This window comes from Sturnus vulgaris, chromosome 1 (genome assembly GCF_052056855.1).
Source record: "Sturnus vulgaris isolate bStuVul1 chromosome 1, bStuVul1.hap1, whole genome shotgun sequence".
Classification (NCBI taxonomy): Eukaryota; Metazoa; Chordata; class Aves; order Passeriformes; family Sturnidae; genus Sturnus; species Sturnus vulgaris.
Window position 1 is genome coordinate 57,717,329 of NC_142243.1, and position 16,165 is coordinate 57,733,493.

The 16,165-nt window shown below is 41.2% G+C and overlaps 1 protein-coding gene across 2 annotated transcripts in view; it reads left to right on the forward strand.

Moving 5' to 3' along the window:
* EGFR (epidermal growth factor receptor) overlaps positions 1-16,165 on the forward strand; it is a 157,767-nt gene that overhangs the window by 122,448 nt on the left and 19,154 nt on the right. For both annotated transcript variants that reach the window (XM_014887644.2, XM_088167477.1), the window contains exons 14-19: positions 990-1,089; positions 2,950-3,107; positions 8,478-8,513; positions 9,783-9,924; positions 11,507-11,629; positions 13,227-13,325. In XM_014887644.2, the coding sequence (XP_014743130.2) occupies positions 990-1,089; positions 2,950-3,107; positions 8,478-8,513; positions 9,783-9,924; positions 11,507-11,629; positions 13,227-13,325 (658 nt within the window). The remainder of the gene's footprint in view (positions 1-989; positions 1,090-2,949; positions 3,108-8,477; positions 8,514-9,782; positions 9,925-11,506; positions 11,630-13,226; positions 13,326-16,165) is intronic.

Below are 16,165 nucleotides of genomic sequence, written 5' to 3' on the forward strand. Positions count from 1 at the left end.
AGAGCCATTTAGAGTCACTGGGAGCTCAGTCATCCCCAGAGCCAAGGCTTCACTGCTTGGTAGACTTCTTTCCTCTTCTATTTGCTCAGACGAGCAGCTCACCCTCGCAGTTTGGAAAGTTGCAGTCAAGGGAGAATGAACTTTTATCCAAAAATCACTGAGAGCAGCTATTTCAGGCAAAATTATTGCCTCAGCCTCACTCAGGACATGGAAAAATATTGCTGCCTTGTGTGTCAGTTCAACAGGTGATGTAGGTGGAAAAGGCATGTCTAGCAGCAAAATTACAAAGCTTGACTTTTACAGCTCCTGAGTATTAAGCAAGTACTTGTCAGGGTGCTAATGCCTCTGATGTTTGTGTTTCTCCAGTGGCTTGCAGTTTAGCAACTGTCTTTTTTTTTAAAGTGAATTCCTTCTAGCAGCTATTATAACCTGAAGGGGAGATTGGGGCATTTTTTTGTGTCAAATGATGGGTAGATTTAGTTTAATTAATAACACCATTACTTGAAGTGGAACAGCTTTATTGTTATTAAAACCATCTGTTCCCAACCTTCATATTTTAATGATTCATTGTGTGTTGTAGAGAGGACATGAATTTAATTATCAGTGCCTTGCTGTTTAACTTTCCTAATTATTATTTGTAGCCTTGGAATCACTTGAACTGTTTTTGCTGATCTCTTTGCATCACTACCATTTAAAAGCCTCTAGAAATGGTTGTGAGTATTCTGTGCCTTAAAAGGGAAAGTAAAGTAATTTGTAGTGTGCAATCTGGAATGCCATGTGTTTCACTGTCAAACAAATTTCCCTTACTCTTACATCCTCCTGGTTGAACTGAGCAAGTGCTACTGATGTAGCCAAGAGGGTCCCTCTTCCTGTCTTAGTACCATTATCTCAATCTAATGTGTAAAAGTCTGGAAAAGAAGACCACAATTTATCACTTGCTATTATTTCTGAGGTTTAATTATTTATCTCTTTTTGTTGTTGTTTTCCAGGGAGCCAAGAGAATTTGAAAAGGACTCTAAGTGCCTCCCCTGCCACCCTGAGTGCCTGGTGCAAAACTCCACCATGTACAATGCAACCTGCACTGGACCTGTAAGAGCAGATTCATCTTAGCAAACCTGAGCCTCAGATCATGTATTAATATATATTTCCCATGCTCAGATAATCCTGAGGTCTCATTTTTAACCCTATTTGAGGTGAAGTAGAGAATGGGGTGGTTAGAAGTCAAGATCTTGGGGCAGGTGAGCAGGATAGGAAACCTCAGGGTGCTGGTTTTATTTTCTGACATGTAATCCGCTGTCACAGACATTGTAGAGTCTTTAATATTTTTTTGGTTTTTACATTAAAAAAATACTTACTTTGGCAAATATGGTAAGCATTGCAGTAACATGTAACCACTCAACTTCCAAGCTGGTGTCAATACATTAGATCAAAGTCAAATCTTAATTGCAAAAGCCCAATTCTCTCTTTCTTTTTTTAGCGATCAAATCTCCTGCTTTCATCACAGGTCCACCTCTGTGTTATTTAACCCAACTCTTTAAACACCATCAGCCACCTCCATCAACCTCTGAGCGTTTGACCCTTGGCCATTGTTGTGGTTTAGGAATGGTACTCCCCAACTTAGTACTCCCACTGAGACTCTCCAAACCATAGGCCGTCCATTAACTCCATCCCCTCTTTCCCCTGTGGCAGGCTGGAGAGGAGAATTGGAGGCATAAGAGGAGAAAATCATGGGTTGAGATAAGAACAATTTACTAGAAACAGCAATGAGATAAAAAAGGGAAGAGTAACAGCAGCAACATTAATAACAGTGTACAAGAAAGGTGCACACGTAATTGCTCAGAACCAGCATTACCCCATGGTTTCCTCTACCATGCTTGCTCAACCAGAAGGAACCCCTTCTCCCCAGAAGAAACTCCTTCCCCCTGCCCCTGGCAATGACATGAGGGGTACAGAATAACCTCCCAGCCATGCTCCTCCAGGCTACTGCAAAAATTAACCCTGTCCTGTCAAGAACAAGGACACCCATCATCAGTTTGAAGAGTCACTGCTCAAAACTGTGAAGCATTTCCATCCTCCCTCCTAGCACCATCATCTCAAGGATGTTATTTACATTGTAAACTCCCTCAGGCAGTGACCCCCTGTTCCATATTTGCCTAGCACATAGTAATCAGTCTATTATAGTGGCCCTTAGACATTAGAGTGATTAAAATAATCTTCTTATAGTGTGTCTTACTTTTGTCCTACTGCAACCAGCACTGTGGATCTGGTCTGGTTTATCTCCATAGTAGAATTTGACCCACAATTGCTGGTTTCCCTGCTTTAAAATATTTAGGCCATTCATGGTGTTGTTACAGTCTTAATAAAAACAATTCTACCAAATATGGCCAAAGGCAATGCCTTTAAATACAGACTTAGTACTTTTCAAAGTGGAAAAAAGAATGCATGGAATCCTTGGGTTGCCTTCATCATCTTATGCTTCTTCTTAACAGTGGAAAGAACCTGTGCTGAGAAACCAGAAAAATAGTCATTTGATTCCAGTATTTCAGGGTGGTATCAGGAGGTCTATATCCACTATTTTAAATTATGTGACAGAAGATTACACCAGGTAGCAACCAAGCTGTCTGCTTTTCAGCTAACCCCTTATCAAGGTGTCATTAAATGCTTCCCCATTTAAAATGCAAAACACAAGTTTTCCAAACAGACAAGGCAGAGGGGAAAAAAAAGCAACTTTGTAATACAAGAAAATATTAGCTTTAAGCAGCCGGAACTGTCTTTTGTATGGTCCATCCTACAAGAGAAATTACTTGCAGGTAATATCAGGTAACAAGGTAATAAAACCAGACAATGCTGAAAACTTCCAGCAATGGAAGGCATTGAGATTTATCTTCTGAATTTCCTCCTGAATAGGCTGATATAACGGCATTATGAACAAGTTGTTTCTCTCTGCAGGGTCCTGACAACTGCATGAAGTGTGCCCATTTTATAGATGGCCCCCACTGTGTGAAATCCTGCCCAGCAGGGGTTCTGGGTGAGAATGATACCCTCGTCTGGAAATATGCTGATGTGAATAATGTTTGCCAGCTCTGCCATCCCAACTGCACCCGGGGGTGAGTAAAACCTGGGATTGAATGGCAACAGGGAAGAAAAGACACAGAGAAACAGCTTTTCTCGAGCTCTTTCTCTTCCTGATGGTCCCATGTCAAACCACTGAGAAGAACTAGCAGAGAGCAAGAGAGGTCAGGAGGACACAGTTAATGTAAGCAGAGTGTGGCAAACTTTGTAAGTAGGAAAAGGTCAGTGGTACTTTGTTTTTATGCAGAAAGAAAGAAAAAAAATTGTTTAAGGAGTTTGAAACTGGCTTGCTTGATAACTTCGAATGAGAATTGTACAGGACTCACCCACCAGTGACCTTTTTTTCTCACCTGGCTTGTTGCTGTGTCCTCTGGTTTTGAGAGGAACATCAGTGACATCTGGTGGATGCTGAGTTCCCAGGGCCCATTTTGCTCTGCACCTTTCAACTTTCAGGAGGGAAATCCCAGTGAGGTAACAAAGTGATTTTCTTCTTTTTCTTCTTTCCATATGCTAGCATTTGGTCTGAGTTTAAAGCCTTGTGAGTGTGGCTTTTTTACCAGGCATCACAGTAAATCCAATATATACAAGCCATTTTTGTCCTCATTTGGGGACACACTTAAACTGCAACCTGTAACAAGGTGTGAATTGATCTGTTTAACCTACATCACAAGTAATGATGGTCTCCTCTCCTGATTTCCAACCTACAAAAGACATGGGATGCACAGGAAAAGGTTTTATGGTTCGAGAGCTGATTATTGGACTGTGACGCTTTCAGCACAAAAAGCCAGCCCATGTTTGGTGTATTTTCCTTCACAGGCCTCTGCTTTTTACCCTGCAAGTCTTTCTGATCCAAAATCTTTCTATAATATGCCTGTAATAAATGTTGCAAGAGAAGAGTTGTAACATACTCAAATTAGCCATCACATCGTATATTAGCTAATCCAACTGCCAGTGCTCCTTCCTGGAGAAAAGGAGATGAAGGGTAGAACCAGCAAGCAACAAACCTTCCTAGTGCTCATTTGTGAAAGTCAGTGCAATGGTTTTCAGATGGTAGTTACAACAGCATGGTGGATTTGCCACAATTTACAGTGACGCCCTCTGCTTTGCTACAGTCACAGTCAAGGCTTATCAGGGCTTCCCACTGCAAGCCCAAAAAGAAATTTTCTCGGTTTAAAAGGGATTGTAATAAGATTGTTCTTTATTAATGACCTCAGTAGTCCCTACTGATACTAACTGGTTACAGTGGTCCAATATCCTCCTTCTAACTGGCTACATGGAAATGCAGCTTATTAGTGGAGTAGTGTAATGAGTAACCACATCTGAACAAGGCATTTTTTTTCACTGTGCAGCCTCGGTAGTGAGATCAAACACTAGACTTCAATGGTGATTTGGAGAAAATAATTTGCTAGACAGGGATGTAAAACAAGCCACACAGTGGCTCTTAGTGCACGAGGAAGTTCTCCAAGCAGAATTGATCAGAGAAGTCAATTCCTGCCTTTCTTTAGCAGTGGATAGGTGAGCCACAAGAATCAGGCAGGAGATGACATTACAGTAAGGAGACTTTTTAAAATGAGGACTAGCCAATATATGCCTCAGTGTATTTGGCCCTGTGTTATTAAGGCAGAACATAAAAAATAGTATCAATTTCATCTTTCACATGAAAAAGCTGGGCTAAGTTTGCATCAGTTACATTGTGAACATGCTCAATAGCCCAATTCAAGTTGATGCCCAAATGTGATAGATGAAATAGGCTGTATCCCTGAAGGGCTCAAGAGACCTAAAAGGAGGTGATGTTGCAATATTTGCTGTACAGATGGGACATCTGTGGCCATGGATGAGTAGAGAGCCAGTGTCAGGGTTGTAATATGGGAACGTGCAGTCAGGCACAGCATTGTCCTCTGAAGGCAATCCATCAGCAATGTCATTTCTCTTCACGCCTTTCCCTCATTTTGTGGTGGGAATGGATCTGTTCAGCAGTGGGTGGAAAACATCTGTCTCACAAAGCTTTTGCATCCTTAGAAACCACAGTCTCAGCAATTCCTGCATGACAAGAAACAACTTCATTTCTGTCCCTGTCCAATTTCACGGCTAGAGCCCACAAAATCTTATCAGCATGATTAAGTGTGCTGACTTCTGTAGCCATGCAAGAAAGGGTTCCCAGGATCTCTCTGTTTTCCTTATTTGAAGAAGCTTCAAGTAAAAGACTTCTCTTCCCAGCAGAGTTTTGTCACGAATTTCATTTTTTTGCTTTAGGTATGTGTACTGCTCGTACATTGCTTCTTTTGTAATCCCATGAAGAATCCCCTTGAGTCTCATTTTCTTCGCCGAGTCTATTTTTCACTCTTCATTAGGAAATAGAATGAAGGATGCTTTCTCCTGCTTAGCCCAAAAGATCCCTTCTCTCCCAGTTCTCCTGTATTCTCTTCGGGATTTTTTACTCAAGCTTCCTTTTGCCCTGCCTCTAGTACAGCTGAGAATATATGCTACGATAAAGAAAGCAACATCTCAAAAGCCCATGTATATGTTCATCAATTAAAGAAACTCACCATCTTAATTAATCTAGTCAGTGTTGAAGGATTTTATTTTTCCCTTGCCAGTCTCACAGAGTACAGGAAATAAAATCAGACACAGCCACTGAGGTGGATAAGCAAGCAGGAGAAGCCACCACTATAGCCAGTACCACTGGCTGGCACATCCTGCCTCCATCCACAGTTGCTATCAACACTCTGTGTCTCACCAGTCTTCATTTTAAATGCTAAGAGATTTTTGGGGGAGATGAGAAAATGGCCAGGGCATCTGAGAGGGAAGGCTGCAGAAGCACAGCACAAATTCTATGCCTTTGTCACTCTTGGAAAGTTACTTAAAAAGAAAGGACAAAGTAAATTTTTTGTAAAGTTTAAAAGTATTTTTAAATGGTTTTCCATTTCTTTTGTGATTGTTAAGTAACTTAGGCTGTTATAGCGTGAGTGCCCTAAAAAGGCCATCAAACATGATACATAATACATGACTGTATTACATCAAATTAGGAACTATGGGTCAAGGAGAAAATTGTTTAAATCTTGATGGATTTAGGAAATAAATAGTTGTGTCTGCACTAGGACAAGTAATATTTATTTAGGTAAAATGTGTAGTTCAGGATAAAGTCGTTTTCAGAAGCTGTACACAGAACTAATTTTCCATTCAGTAGAGAAATGTATCAAAGACTACAACTGCTGTTATATTCATCTCATATATCCTTAAGATCTTGAATTACTTCATAAGGTCACATTTGTCATTTTGGTTGCTGTAAGCAGAAGAAAACTTAATCAGGAATAGAAAACTTGATTATTCAGATTCCATAAAATCTGAGTTACTTATGAAGGGTGTCATCATAAAAATCCACATTAAGAAAGATAGTTATATATAGTCCTGGAGGGATAATTCTTATGGGCTTTGTTTCTTCTCTGACTTGTGAAATTAATCAGAAAAGCAAGTGGGATTTGAAAAGCACAAGCTGATCTCTTTATTTATTCCCAAACATCTTTTCACTTTATCTTACAAGACTTGATATTGATGGATTTGTGTGGGAAGAAGAAGGGCACTGATAAAAATCTACAGTTTTCCTGCCTCTACTTTGATGTGTAAGAGAACTGGTCAGTCATTCCTCAGACTGTAGCTACAATTCCCTCAGCCAGTTTTGTTTGCTGTTAGGAAGCACATAGAGAATTGCCATCTTAAAGTAGCATGGCAAACCAGAATTTTGAGGGAGAGATACTTTGAGGGACAGTAGTCATATTCTGAAATTAGGTGAGGTCTTCCAATTTCACATTCTTATCAAGAGCAGCTGCACATGCCTTGTTGCACTGGAAATTTATATCCGGAAGGTAGACCATGAGGTCTGGAGTCCTAGATCAGTTTTCCATTGAGCACCTGAAGAGAGAAGCCCAAGGCAAGATCTGCCCCCTATGATAATAAGCATGCTGGTGTCTCTGCCTTGCACATGCAGCCTCTCTGTGCTTAGTTACACAACTGAGCAAACAAAGCAAGTTGTATGCTGGTAGGAAAGCTAACGAGGCTGAGGACCCGGAATCCAGGAATTGGTATGCACAGCACTTCCAGTATGTCCAGGACACCAGGATGCACATTCTTGCATGGGAGTCCAGTGAACTTACAAGACCTTCCAGATGCTGGGTCTTGGAGCACTGTGTTGGCCCAGAAACAAGGCAAATATACAAGGGAAGATCTGAGTAATGAAAACAAACAAACTAACTAAAACCCAGTAAAACAAGTAGTTGTTTCACCTCTTCCTTCCCGAGACCCAGGCCAAGTCACGAGAGAAGATCTGCAACTCTACCTGGCGTTTTTAAATTTTCCTGATTCCTCCTCTCAGTGAGAGGGATTCCAGAGCAGTTTTCCTGGCATAGGCTCACTCATTACCCCCTACTTGACCTCCTCTGGAATTGTTTTGGGATGATCCATTTTCTTTAAATCAGCACAGGGAGCAGATACCACAAACTGGACTTTACTCCTTCCTGTGCTCTGTTTTCCAGAGGTGATGTCACCATCTCAGTAATGCTCTCCTTCCTCAGTAGACACCACAAAGACCACAATTCCCATAAAGAGCATACATCTCATCACCCAGCAGCACTTGGGGAATGGACTGTGCCTCTCACACTCATTAGACCATCAAGTGAACGCAGTCACTGTGGTTTCATCTGTGGTTTTTTTTGCACTGCACTGCCAAAATTTTGGGTATTTTAAAGTCAAATGGAGGGTGAATGACTTGCTAGTAGAGTTCCTGGCTCTCTGGATAACAGTTGTACCTGTTTACATTACCAGTAACATAAGACTGGATTTTAAAGGAGAAATACCATGGACACACGCCAACAAACTGTAGCCCGAGAGAGTGCTATCAAATCCCATTTTTTTATGGAAGTCCATGTATCTGCTACCCAAGTTATCCATTGTAACAGAAAGCCTGGAAATTGAAATCTTTACCTTATCAGGAAACAAGGATTACGCAGGAGCATCTGCAATGACATGTTTCCACATGTATTTCTGTCCATGTAGGAGGAGGAGGCTACTTCTGTCCTCCTCCACAGTCAGTCCTGGGCTCTGCACAGAAACAGAGAATCGATGAATTTTGTGTATCTGTGTCCTCCCCCACTAATACCACATGCTAAAAAGTTGTTTTAAAACATTCTTTAAACTAAGTATGCAGCATAGCTGTTTCTCTCGATAAAAGATGCTGGAGCAAGGTTGTTTACTGATATTTAATGGAGTGTATAACTATTATAAATTCCTCTGTTAACACTTGGACTTCTCTGAAACACAAACTTTCAAATCAGTAGTGCTCTTCTTAGCTGGAATTAGAGAAGTATGTAGGCCAGAGCTACTATGTTTGTAACGTTCATTTGTTTTTACAGGTGCAAAGGGCCAGGTCTTGAAGGCTGTCCAAATGGGTGAGTATTTCATCTGCTACAATTAATGGCAGAGCTGGAAAGAATGTGTGTGTGTGTGTGTGTTTACATTTCTACACTGGACACTGCAAGACTGCGACTAAAGTCTTGAGCTGTTTAGAGGGAAGTGACCAATTAGACCAGGCTCAGACCTATAAAAATGGTTTAAAGAACTGAGAAATAGTGCTACTGGCACAAGACTTCAAAATCTTGTTCTGCCTACAGTTTTTGTAAAGGTGAGACCAGGGATCTGTTACGGAAGAATAAAAAGAGGGGATGGAAAAATAAAAGATTAAGGGCAGAGAAAGATATGTTTAGAACTGATATAGTTACCTGTGTTACAGGAGACTCAGAGATGCAGAGGGTCTTTTCCAGTCCTGTGATCTGTACATCTCCAAATACTGTATGCCCAGAAGGATGTTCATTTGTCATACTCAGACTAGATCTTATATCATACTGTTTGGCTTCATGATGTGCTCCAGAGAGAGGAATTAAGTTTCTGGCCACAAAATCATGCTATGGCAAGATAAATTCAGCCTAGAAGTACTGTTAACAAGTGACTGCATTTAAGAGTAATCCCTGGGGCAACTTAGAAAAATGCTGGGAAGAATCTCTAAGTACAGACCAAAAAAAAACCTTGGAAAACAGGTTTTTCTTTTAAACTTAAATTTACAATTACCCAGGCTCTAATAAAGAGGCATCAATCTGTGTGTACAGTGGGGATGGCACACAATACCTGGCTTCAGACATTTGTATTTGTAAGGAAGACAGATGATCTGTCGTTCACTGTGACCCTTTACAGCATGCCCCCTCCCCCCAATAATGGGGGATGTCAGCTGCATTGCTGGTATGATAAGTGTGTAGGAGAGGTCTTCTCTCCACGTGCTTCATGTCTCTGATCACTCATGGGCTGCCCACAGCTGGCACACACTGGCATCACGGATTTGATGCTCATGTGCTTGGTGAGTTTGTCAGAGGGAGGAGAAATCCCCTTCCTTAAGCGATGAGAATCAGTTCCAATCGTGAATTTGAGGGAAGAATGAAAACCTGTGGTTTAAGCCCAGATGGAAATTAAGCACCACTTTGAACAGATTACTGGATGAGGGACTTAAAAATACATGTGCCCAAGAAATCTGAAATGTCAGATAAGCTTATGTGGGTGTCCAGAGTCTGATCAAAACATAAGGCTTCCTGCAACCTCTGTAGGGCTTATTTAAAACCTAACACCTAAGATTTTTTCCTTCTGTTTCTGCATCCCCTCCTGTGCTGCAGCTCCAAGATCCCCTCCATCGCAGCCGGTGTTGTCGGAGGCCTGCTGTGCCTGGTGGTGGTGGGCCTGGGCATCGGCCTGTACCTGCGCAGACGCCACATCGTCAGGAAGCGCACGCTGCGCCGGCTGCTGCAGGAGAGGGAGGTGAGCACTGCCAGCCCCGCTGCTTCACCTGGGCCAGGGAGTATCCTCCTCCTGGTACCAGAGGATGAAGCACCCTCCACCCGCCTTGGAGCTCGGCAATCCCTTGGGATGGGAAATGCGGCGGCTGCCGCACTGCTCAGGGAAGTAGCGGCACGCACCTAACACCTTCTCAATCTCCAATCTGATCCCTCTGTATATAATTTGCAAAATATTTAAGGGATTTGGATGTCTCAATCCCAAAGAAAGTAACTGAGATAGTCTACTCAGAAGAAAACGACACCTTTGGGTTGAGGTGCAATGTGTTTGCTGACCCAGGCTACCTTCAGCCTCAAATCGTGTCTCTCCAGACAAGCCTTGAGGCTCCTCTGGCACTTTGGGGTGCTTCTGAAAACTCTACCCCCTGGATCAGGTGCGTGCCTGATCCTGTGGAAATAAAGGAGAGGAGGGAAAGGAATTGAGGAAGTGTTTGTGTCTTGTCTTTGGTTTGTTTTTAGCACAAAAAGCCCACAAAGCCATCAAAGTGAATGGTTCACCCTGTGGGGCATGAGCAAGGTTTTCTGTTTTTGTTTTTTGCATGGCTTTGTGTGCATTACAGCATCACCCTATGGATACGTCATATACAGCAAAATTCCTAATCCTGAGTGGAAGCTGCTCTTTTGTGGTTAGCCCCCTTCTATTTGTAGTCTGGTTCTAGTAAATGAACCAATTGTTTTAAACATTTTTCTAAAATCCCAGTTGCAGGTTCTTTCCATACTTGCCAGCTTTGCAGAGTCAGCTTCCAATATCCTTAAGAAAAAAAGAAAACATACTGCTGTATCCTGCAGTTGTGGTAGTAGAGTTCAATTGGTGCTCAGCTCCTATTGTACCCTCTGGACTCCTCAAAATGAGGATATTTCATCACAACAGAGAGGCTGCTTGTCCTCTAAAATCAGATTGAATCTAGATAAATATGGTTTTATTTGAAGAAAAAGCAAAAAGAAAAGCACTAAGGAAAAAGCTGACTTATGCATCATAAAACATTAAATATCTTCAGAGGGCATTACTGCTGTTTGCAATAAGGCTGAGATAAAATTTTGAAAAAATCAATAGACAATTCAAATCCTCTTTTTGAGGAAAGAATCACTCTCAGAGTTTCAATTGCTACTTGTACACTACATGGTCTGGGAGAACCACTGGTACCATGGGAATTTTATCCAGTTAAACAAGAGCAGACATGAAAGGTTGCAGGTGATTCTTGCCCATTATTTTAAATAGTTCAATAATTTATTCACAAGTTCAAAACAAAAATAATCTCCTTTAGCATCTGTGGTAATTACATTATTTTTCATGTCATGTTTTTCAAGTCTTTGAAGTCATAGCCTCCATTTGAGAAGAGGTATTCCTTCATTCTCCTTCAAAATGGCAGTTGCCACTCCGTGCTTGATTTTTGTAGCAAGTATTTATTCCTGCAAGTCCAAGCAGAGCTATCCTCCCAAAAACTTCACATGGAATCAAATATTCATTATTTTAAAGGAAGTATTTATTAAAGTATTCCACCTTCCAGACTGTGTAACCTTTGAACATAATCTTCTCTCTGCACTAGCTTGTTGAACCACTGACACCCAGCGGGGAGGCACCAAACCAGGCTCATCTGAGAATTTTAAAGGAAACAGAATTTAAAAAGGTCAAAGTTTTAGGCTCTGGAGCTTTTGGCACTGTTTATAAGGTAAGATCACCGTGTTTCTTTTCCCCTTTTCATCTTGTTCCCTCCCGTGGGAGCCACCCAAAGAAAGCAAGAACTGGGAGCCTCAATCATGTAGACTTTTTTTTAAACTAGATTTTATATCATGTATCTGTCTATTGAAGGGTAGAAAGATTACTCAATCATCATTAATTTTGTTAGAAATTGGGTAACAGGAGAAGGTTTACATTAAATGTTGCCAAAGCCATACTGCTGAACCTGGAGAAGAAAGATCTTGACTTAAAAACTACCACAGTCAAATACACCCCATTGTAAATATTAAGAAGAAAAAGAAATGCGCTTTGATTCGCTCAGTGCAAAGCCATTTTTCTGTCTCATTTGGGATCTTATTTTTATAATTTTCAATCATTCTTTCATTAAAACTGATTCAGATGTGTGGAAGCGTCTACACACCTTCACTTGTGTAGGATCACAAGTTATTTTTTCTCTTGGTGTTTGTTTGTCCTCTGTGCTTCTTCATCAAATTCCACTTTTCTGTGCTCCTCCTTTTATTCAGGATATGTGTTTCTGGCTTTTCCATTAACTATAGGTTCCTATATTTCTTTATAAAGAGGAATCTATATTCTGAATCAGGCTTCCAGCTATGATTAGGAAGTTCAGGGGCACAAAAATATGTGCACCTACACTGCTGGGGATTTCAGCAGCATGTCCTCACAGTGCCACACTGCTGACCTGCCACCCAAATGCTCTCCTGACACTTTAGATGCAGAGCACTGTACCAGTGGGACATAGACTCCCCCACCACTGCATATGTATAGGACTGGATTATTTGTACCGTATAGGTGCCATCTGGTTTTAATGAGAAAATGCTTATTTTTATCCCACAGGTTATAAATTGGAAGTGGCAAGGTTTTGCACATGCAGTTGCTGTGATGCTCTAATTAGTTATTAGATTTCCATCCACAAAAGTTGCTCTTTGTGGGACACATATTGAGAAAGTAAGAAAATTACAGCCTGAAAAATATTCCAGGCTGGAGCTTCTCAGCTCTGTTCCCAGCTGATAAGCTGGTCCAGCTCAAGGCTAGGGAGAATTTCTCCCAGGGTGATCATTTGGTCAAAATAAAAAGGAATTAATAACAAAGATAGAACACCTGTTTGTGGTGTGTGACCAGGCCCTGGGAATAGGGTGTCTTCTCTCTGAACCAATCACCTTTTCTCTACTCTTGGAGTTGCAGTCATGCTATAAAACCAAGTGTATTTCTGAATAAACTTGTCTCTTTCTTCCTGTCATGAAAGATGACCATGTAGCTGTGCATCTTATTTCCACTGCACTTAAAGGTTTAAAACCCCTTTCCACGGCTACAGCTCTTTATGCATCTCTTGGGCTGTTTACACAGGCATAGTAATGAACATGTTTTTTCAAGAAAGTATGGTAGGGGTGACACCCCATGGACAGAAACTTGGTAATACCCACAAGACACGTTTTTTGATTATTTTTTGTCTGCCATGTCTTTTCATTGCTCAGAATATTTGAATCTACCCAGAAGATCTAAAATATATATATAACTGTGAGAATTAACCTGAATGAGACTGAATAACTCTTTGTACTTCTTTTTGGTAGGGACTTTGGATCCCAGAAGGAGAGAAGGTTAAAATTCCTGTTGCTATTAAAGAGTTGAGAGAGGCTACATCACCAAAAGCCAACAAAGAAATACTTGATGTGAGTTTCTGTGTTTGTTTTCTTGAGTTGTCAGTGGTCTGTGGATTTTCTTCACTAACAACTAGACGGGTTTCAGGATTTTTTTGTGGGAAGAAGTAATTTGCATCCTAAACTCAATTGTCCCTCTAGAAGTTCTGCACTTTGCAGCGCAGTCTGTGAAGTGCTTTTGTGTCCCACATTAACCCAATCAAAACACAGATTTTATACTCATGGGGTAGCAGCTAAGGAGTAGTCAGGGCCATGCATTTACAGCCAATTCTTTTTTCTTTATTCTGATATTTCAGGCCTTAAGCTGTAGCATTCATTGTGACTATGGTGGTACAACTAAGCCAAATAACAACAGACCTAATGATTTATGAATCCTGCAGATTGTTATAAGCTAGTTGATTGATTAAATAGAATTAAATTAACTATAAATCCAAAATAAAATATAAAAATCCCAGCTGTCTGATTTCTCTGCCCCAGAATGCAAGAAATTATCTCACCGTCTGAAAGAAGCTTGGGATTTTTATTTTATTGTTTGGATATAGCTCATCCCTTCAGAAAACAGGAGAAATATGGGGCACTGATTTAGGAGTTGATAAATGTTTGAGTTTACAATGAGTAAGCCAGAGTACTAAATACAAGGTTTCCTGAACCTGGAATTGATAAAAATCTTAACTAGATCCAAAGCCATGGAACATGCAGCACTAAGAATGTATAGATTTCTCTACAAGGAAAGGAGAATGCTGAGTGAGGAGAGGAGCACTCAGAAGTTCAGTGTAACTTCAGATTTCCCGTGCTGTAGTTCAGTCTTGAGCAACAAGAAAAGTGTGTTTGTCTGTCTTTCTGTCCTGTCCCTGGTATGTCCCAAATGGACCTGTTTGTCTGGCACTGATGGTGTTGTTAATCAAGCACACAAGTCCTTCAGCCATGGGGAAAACTGGAATTTTTTTTTTTATTTTGGTATGGACTGAATTTAGAAGGAATTTTATTTTTCATCCAGTTTTGGCCAGCAAATGACACCTCAGGTAGGAAGGTTCATCTCAGATGGTTGTGGCTGGTGAAGATCTTAACAAAAAAGCCCACCCTTGTAGTGAGAAGTCTCAGGATAAATGTCTGTGAACAAACCACCACTTGTGCTACTGAATATAATAAAGCTCACTGGATTTTTCAAGTCACCCTGAATAAACAGTGTTATTCCAATACATTACTCTGCTTCAACAGATTGTGTGTTATGCACCGTATGATGTGATAGGCATATTGCAGCAGTGCAGAAGAATAGGTCCATCTCCAAATCCATACAGCAGGCAATACCCATTCTGATTTTAGTTTAGTTAGACTTCAAACAAGTCACAGCCCTTCTCCCGGTCGGTCCCTGCTTATGTGGCCCTCATACCTGCTTGTGACCCCTCCCTTCACTGGCATTCCCAGCATTGAAGAACTGGCAGAGATGCTGCTCAGCTGCCTGCCCTGAGATCTGCTCCACATTTTGCTCTTCACAGTGATAAGGAGCATAACACAGTATTCACAAAGGCTTAACTGCATTAAATTCCTAAAAGTATGTATCCTGGAGGAAGGGTTAGTCAACAAGTCTGCAGTACTTCATCCTTCCTTCACCAGATCAAGATCACTGGACAGGGTAGTAGATGCAGAGACTGTGTGCTCTTCAGTGGTATCAAAGTGCTTTCTCTTCTAAAAGAAATTTCTGTAGCAAATCCCCACATTATCTTTTCCTTTCAATTAGGATACTTAACAAAAAGCGCTTGTTTTTTCAATCCTGTTAATTTTTAGATTATTTGGTTGGTGGAACTCTGTATTTCAGAACTAAATTTAAAAACAAAACTAGTGAAAGAAGTCAGAGGGATGACTCCTGAGCACTTCTCAAAACAGATTTTTGCTACATAACCAATTTTCCAAGGTCGCTGGAACCTCAAAGATAATAACAGCTAATTAAGTTGATTTGTCTTACAGAATCACGGTAGGTATAGAACAAGCACAGCAGCTTTAGCTCTTATAATCCAAGCAAGCTCTGGCTGACTTTATTAGGGTAGGGTTAATTCAAAAGGTTGCTGTTAAATACCAAGCATACTTGGAGCAGGTCAGAGGAACCAGAAGAGATTTCCAAGATAATCAGTTGAAACAAAGACCCACTTTAATGTCTTGGGCTACTTAGAGAGACCCACAGCCACACAATAGCTCTGTTCTGCTTTCTGTAAGGAGGAGGCGGTGGCCTATTTTCCTTTGCGGTATCAAATGGAAGAGGCGGTGTCAACACTTGGACACTCTCTGAAAGCTGTGTGGCCCAAACGCCCACCCTGCTCCTGCAGCATCCCAGTGCTCAGCCCCCGAGTCAGCCCTGCGAGGGCTGTGCAGCAGATGGGCAGTGAGAAGAGCTCCTACTCTGCAGTCTTCCCCCTACCCTGCCCTGCCAAAATTAATGCAATATGGATCTGAATCCCAGCAGGGAGCAAGGCATCCTTCATCGTTACAATGGCTCAGTTTGGAAGCATAGGGAAATGAAATTGTTTTGGTCTCTGCTTACATCTGAGTATTGAATAACAAATTTGCAAGAATCTCTAAAAAATGATGCCACAGCTATATATAAACTGAATAGCAGATTGTGTTCCTGCTTTATCTTTCCTTGAGCTAGCCCACACAGTGCTATCCATGGCAGAGGGATGTTTTTTCAATGGTGTGCCCACATCATGCAGTAGGTTGATGAGCTCTTACCAGTTCTGGTGGAGATCCTATTTAACCTGTCTGCCTGAAGGCCATTTTCATCCTGAGGGCTCCAAAACAAGGATACGAAATGCAGAACTAGTACCTCAAAAGAGGCTGCATTACATCATGTTTTGCTT